Source organism: Benincasa hispida, chromosome 1 (assembly GCF_009727055.1).
Source record: "Benincasa hispida cultivar B227 chromosome 1, ASM972705v1, whole genome shotgun sequence".
Classification (NCBI taxonomy): Eukaryota; Viridiplantae; Streptophyta; class Magnoliopsida; order Cucurbitales; family Cucurbitaceae; genus Benincasa; species Benincasa hispida.
The window spans coordinates 34205216-34211891 of record NC_052349.1 but is presented as its reverse complement, the minus strand read 5'-3'; the positions used below and the strand labels follow the sequence as shown (position 1 = coordinate 34211891).

General features: G+C 31.4%; 1 protein-coding gene across 1 annotated transcript; it reads right to left on the bottom strand.

Annotated features, from left to right (window-relative positions):
* Positions 1 to 237: 237 nt before the first annotated feature.
* LOC120090480 (pathogenesis-related thaumatin-like protein 3.5) lies at positions 238 to 3064 on the bottom strand. Its single transcript, XM_039048183.1, has 3 exons — positions 2876 to 3064; positions 1548 to 2214; positions 238 to 595 (listed from the first exon to the last, which is right to left on the bottom strand). The coding sequence occupies exons 1-3, from the start codon at positions 2946 to 2948 to the stop codon at positions 445 to 447; spliced, it is 891 nt and encodes a 296-aa protein (XP_038904111.1). The 5' UTR covers positions 2949 to 3064; the 3' UTR covers positions 238 to 444.
* Positions 3065 to 6676: the final 3612 nt, after the last annotated feature.

Below are 6676 nucleotides of genomic sequence, written 5' to 3'. Positions count from 1 at the left end.
AATAGTCAAAAGCATCGTGACTCAACTGATATAGATGTTTATACTATCAATTTCAAAATTAAAAGTTTGGTTCTTCCTCCACATGTCATCGTTGAAAAACCGTAAAGAATAAATAATCATATAAGATTCTTTTACACATACACCTAGAATTAACAAGCTAGCTTATAGAATATTTATGTTTTTCCTAACTATATTCATGTAATTTTGGTAGGATCTAATTAGGTTTACGATACTTTCCTGACGTATATAATTGAAGACTTAATGTATAAATTTATGAAAACAAATAGATATAAGAAATATACTATCGATATTCTAATCTTGAAGCTAAGTATCTCATTCTAATCTTAATTAGTCCTTCAAAAACATTACCTAAAATTGAAAAACAAAACAAAAAGAATTGAAAATTGAAAATTAATAAATTTGGTAAATATATAAACAAGCATGCTAAAACAAAATTCCAAATTTTAAGATGAAGAGAAATGTGAAGATCATCAAGTTTTGCCATCTTTGGGAGATTGTTACTAATGTTGATGCCTTTGAGCTGTCCACATTGCATGTTAGCTTCTTGTCATGATAAGAGCACACCTTTTGATTCCTACATTTCCACCCAAGAATTAATTATTCTTTATTTTATTAATCTTTGTTTTCCTTTCCATAAATATACGATTTGAACATCAAACCCCAAGAAAAGAATAATTGTCTTTGACTAAAACTATGTTAATCTTAACCATCATTTTGGTCTAAAACTTTTTATAAAGACTAATTTTTGTCATTATTGTTTTTAAAATTTTCATAGTTTCGAAAAGGAATTTTAAGTTTTTTTAACGCTGAATTATATAAAAAAATATTTTATTTTAAAATTTTCGTAAGTGATAGTTTTATCTCTTACCTTCTATAAATGTCTCGAATTTGTCATAAATTAGAAATCTTTAAATTTTTTGGATGAAAATTGTAATTTGAAACCAATATAACAATATGACATGGAACAATGTAGTAGCGGGTCATACTCAAATCATTTCAATCCCAATTTTCATCTAAACTCTAATAGAATTTTATTTTAAGGGGTAGTTTGTAAAACATTTATGAAAAAACTAAGTGTAATATTACCACTTTTAAAAGAACAATGGTATGTTTGAAAACAAAAGGCTAAGTTTACAAGCTTTTTTTTGTTATCCAAAAATTTTCATCCCAATTTTCATCCAAAAATTCTAATAGAGTTTTACTTCAATAGTAATTTTGAAACATTTACGAAAATGTCAAAGATGGTATTACAATTTTTTTAAAAATTTTTAATTAACCATTCCTAAGTTATAAAATAGAATTTTAGGTTATTTTGAAATAAAGTAAAATGAATCAAATTATATACAAATATAGCAAAATGTCACTAAATACGATCTGATACTAAAAACAGTGATATTTTACTATATTTAAAAATATTTTCAATAGTTTTAACATTTAAAATAATTACGCCGAAACTTTTACGGTAAAAATAATTGAAAAGAAGAAAAAGGGGGAAACGAATAAAAGTATAGAAGGAAATGCCATACCTTGTTGCACAAAAGGCAACAACATAGTCAGCTGAAGAACAAGTTAAAATGCTTGTAGGATCATCATATCCAAAACTATAAGCACCAGGGCAAACTTGCTTGAAACTCCTTGAATAATTAGTTGGTAAGCATGTCATTGGGTTATCGAACTGCCCAGTGCAACAGTACTCCCCGGTGTGGAACACGTCACAAGCGCTCCGACACGCCACCACCTTCCCACGGTCGTCCTTCACCGCCAGCTCCGGTGGGCAGTTGTCTCTCAAGTCTCCATCGCACCCAGCCGAGCTGCAGTTTCCTTTCCCCCCCGATGGCTGTATCGCTACGGGAAGATTGAAGCCATCCACAACACTGACATCATAATAATCTATAGAGCCAAGGGTGAAGTCTGCTAGGGTGGAAGGACGACTTCCGGGACCCGTGCAGTTCAGCACTTCTCCGCAACCACCGGTCCGACACTTCCCGTTCCCGTCCTTATCGAAGTCGCAGCCTGTTCGTGCCCATATCCGACCGGTCCATGAGTCGGGTATCGTGTAGACCACGGATTCGCCACCCTTCAAGGAAAATCCACCACCACTCATGTTTCCTCCGGGAGTAATGGCTGGCCATATTGTATCCTTGCATGAATTTACAATGGTGAATGACCTTGTACTCTCCATAACCCTAGCACCTGTCAAAAGATATCATCACTATATACAAACTTAACTACACATCCAATATATAATATATCCTAATCTACCCGCTTAAACTTTTCAATCATTACTACTAAGGTTAGGCCTAAGACAATCTGAAAACAACTTATTTAAAGAAAATAGAGTTCTATTTCATATTTTTTAATATATATTTAGTAACATATTTCGAAATTAAATTTTAATTTCAATAATTTTTCAAAATATATTTATAAACCATAAAACTAATTATAATTACTCACTGACTATTGGATTATGAATATAAACTATTACTAATTAATTTATGAACTTGTTTATATTAAAAAGTTTATATAATTATTATTTCGTAATATCATATATATTATATCTTAATATGTATTATAACATGAAAATATTTGTTATTGTTTTTATCTTTTCTTATATAATTATACATTTTCAAATTTTGAATTCAAAGTTCGAGTATACTAAAAACATAAACATGTTGTTTTGTAATTTACATTGTTTAGATCACAGAATCTAGAAACATTTTTCAAAAACATAATCTAAACTATCTATCAAAGGCATATTCGCTAAACTTAGTAAATTTAAAAAAAAAAAAAATCTTAATTATCTACCAAACATGTCCTTAATGATCGAATCAAATATCAAGAAAAGAGAACTTACCCATAAAAACGATGAAGATGAAGATGGAGATGAAAGTTTTGGGAATGGATAGAAAGTCACAAGGCAAAGCCATTAATGTGGGTGAAACCCTTTAATTCCCTAAGAAGCTGATAGAGGAAGCAAAGAGAAGACATGTGAAGCTAGCTTTTATAAGATAAGTTATGGAAGGTAAGGAAGGAAGAAGAAGAGTAGGTGCTAAGAAAGAGAGTGAATAATATATATGTAAATGGAGACAAATTGGAAACAAAGAAAAAAGGGAAAGAGAGAAAAAAAGCTTCCTTGCTTATAGAGCATAAAGATATCCAATGATACCTTGCTCTATCAAATGCTCTTAACTATCCATTATATTTCTCTATTTCTTTGCTTGTGTGTAAGATCCATTTCCTTTCTCTTCAACCATGATTCTCTATGAGAATAAAAATAATATAAAGAGTTGTTATTCTAGATCTTGTAAGAGTAATAATTCCAATGAGTTATATGGTGATATATATAGTTTAATTTCTTACCCCTTTTTATGGTTGGAGTCCAAATTTTCATGAGTTCACTTTGAAGTATATGTTTCTTTGATAATGATTTTATGTACTATAGAATATCTTTCTGATTTTTGTTGAGGTGGAATTATATTTTCAATCACGATAGAATAAGTTAAAAGTGAATAAAATTGAATCTTTCTCTCTTTTTTAATTCGATAGTGTAATAGTGTGAACTTGAACATCATCTGACTTTTATAATGGATATAAAATTTTGTTGTATGTTTTAATTTCATAATTAAATTCATATAGTAATACGTTCTTCATGATTAAGTGTCTAATCCATAATTCAACTAATTGGAACTTATAAAGAAGAAGAAAAAATAATGTCTCGATCCAACTTATAAATTTGTTTAACTTCTTTACTAGTTCAATGTCATATTTTATGTTATGAAAAAATAATACTCAAACAACTTAATAAGGGTTTTACAAGATCATTGTCCACACACACACCTAGCTACAAAGTTTATTTTAAGTTTTAGGGATATAAAAATGGACATCTTCAAGTATTTGCCCCCAAAAGGTAATTCAAATATTCCTATAGTTGCCCTAATTTGGTAAGCTCCCCTTTCCTTTCCAATTCTCCATCCCTTAATCCCATGGGATTAATTTGTTGATCAACTAATTAATCTTGTAAATATATGGTTAATAATTATTTTAGGCATTATCTTTAAAAGTGAACTGTGTCACCTCCTTTGCTTCCTCCAAGGATACAATGTCTTCAAGTCACTAAGAAGTAGTTAGATGTAAAGCTCTCTCCTTTTAATCTTCATGTTTAAGGTTGTTCTTTTTTCATCTCAATTTCATGTGCAAGCTTCAAAAAGGGCTAGAGTTATTAGTTATTGCCTCAATATCTGAAAAAAAATGTGTTAATTTTGCCAATAATTCAAAAGATTAAACAGGTCAAAACTCTTTTCTTTACAAAATAAAATAAAATAAACTCTAATTTTCTGTTCCTATTCCTAAGCTTTTCTAGATACTAGTGGATTTTTTCAAAATTTTGCTGTTCAAAATCAGGTTTTACTAATAAGATGTTTTCAAAACCCAAATTCTGTAAATAAACAAGAAAAAAAAAAGTTTTCTAAAGTTTGTTTATGATTTAGAATTTGACTTAGAATTTAAATGTTTCTTGAGTGAATATTTAAGAAAGATGAATAGTAAATAAATTGAGAGGAAAACAAATATAAATTTTAAAAATAGGAAAACTAAAATACGAAATTGTTATCAAATGATGCTTGAAATTTTCAATTTTAACCTCACTTTTTTTCAGTTTAATTTTACTGTTATTAAACTAAAGTAGTGTTGATTTGATATTTGTTCAAACAAAGATTAACTCAAAGTGACTCAAGCCAACATGAACATAACTTAACATGTATTTCTTCTATTCAAGTCAGATATTTAAATCTCACTCTCATGTTAACAAAATAATAGTAATGAGGGTAATACTTGGATGCAACCTTAGTAACACCCATCTTTATGCATCCCACTCTCATCACTCACATAAAAAAAATCATTAAAATATTTCAGAAAAGAAATAAGAAGAATTTAACATATTTCAAATTAAGGTTAGACAATTTGATGGGATATACAAAGATAGATGCTACCCATGATGCATTTAAGTATTTTGGAAAATTATCTAAGAATGGGGAGAGTTGTGCTAGCAAAATTCCAGAGGATTCCATCAAACAATTATGTTATGTACAACCTGTGTATTGTCCCAATTAGAGAAGGTCACGTGCATTTTGTATGTTTTATACTTTGTAATTATTCTTTATTCTTTTGCTCTAATTTCAGTACCCTGAAGTGTATATAAACATAAGGATCCTGTTCATTAAATAATAAGAAAAATATTTACAAAAGAAAATCTCTCTTCCTCGATTTTGTCCAAATCCTCTCTTGGTATCAGAGCGATATGACTAACGCCTCTTCTGCCTTCGTGAATCCTACCTTCAGCAGTCCTCCACTCAACCAACTTCTAAACCAGATTACCTCCATCAAATTGGAAAGAGGAAACTACCTCCTGTGGAAGAACTTAACTCTTCCCATCCTTCGTAGCTACAAACTTGAAGGCCACCTAAATGGTGAAAAACCATGTCCTCAAAAGATCATCAGTGTATCTGTAACAACCACTCTAGAAGTAGCAACTAGTGTTGAATCAGTGACAGGAAGTGTAGCTGGATCGAGCCTCAAGCTCTACCCCGGAAGTTATAGTGGCTGGAATGATTAATCCTGACTATGAGTCGTGGATGGCAATTGATCAATTACTACTAGGTTAGCTCTACAACTCTAGGTCATCCGTAGTAGCTACTCAAGTGATAGAATGTGAATTCGTGAAGGATCTCTAAGCTGCAATCCAAGAACTATTTGGACTCCCATCACGAGCTGAAGAAGACTTCCTCAGACAGGTATTTCAACAAACTTGTGGAGGCTCAAATAAAATGTTTGATTATTTAAGGATTATGAAAAACCATGCTGATAATTTGGGATTAGCAGGGAGTCTGGTTCCCACAAGATCTCTAGTCTTTCAAGTCTTAATAGGATTAGATAAGGAGTACAATCCGGTTGTCGCCACCATACAGGGTTGCCCAAATATATCATGGACAAAACTACAAAATGAGTTATTAGTATTTGAAAAATGGCTAGAACTACAGAATACTCAGAAAAATACATCAACGTTTGGTCACAATGGCTCTATTAATATCGTCAACAACAGTGGTGCAAATACTAGAGGACAATGCCAACCACAATAACTAGTTAGACAACAACCAAACAACCATAGAGGAGGTGGGGTAGAAATAGGGGTAGGGGAAGATCCTTTAGAAATGGAGGAAATTGAAAGATCTATCAGGTATGTGATAAGCCTGGGCACTTTGCCCTTTACTGCTTTCATAGGTTTGACAAAGAGTATTGTGCTCCTCCTCCTCCTAATTGAAATCAAAGGGGTGGAGGTAACTTTGGTGGAAACTCAAATCTAAATGGTCCAAATAGAAACACTGGTAATCATATATCCCCCGTCTTTATGACGTCTCAATCACACAACAATACTAATCCATTCATTGCCGATTCAAAATTCTTTATGGATCCTAACTGGTATGTTAACAGTGGAGCTTCAGACCTTGTGACCTATGACTACAACAACGTTGCTCATCCTATTGAATATGAAGGTAAGGGACAAGTGACTATAGGAAATGGTGATAAACTTGATATTTCTCATGTAGAAAAATCTTCTTGTCTTGTGATAATGGCTTAATTAAATTAGAAAATCTTTTAT

Coding starts and splice junctions, on each gene's coding strand:
- LOC120090480 (XM_039048183.1), bottom strand. CDS start 2,948: ATGGCTTTGCCTTGTGACTTTCTATCCATTCCCAAAACTTTCATCTCC. Junction 2,215..2,875: donor CATCTTCATCGTTTTTATGG/GTAAGTTCTCTT, acceptor ATCTTTTGACAG/GTGCTAGGGTTATGGAGAGT. Junction 596..1,547: donor GTTGCCTTTTGTGCAACAAG/GTATGGCATTTC, acceptor GTGGAAATGTAG/GAATCAAAAGGTGTGCTCTT.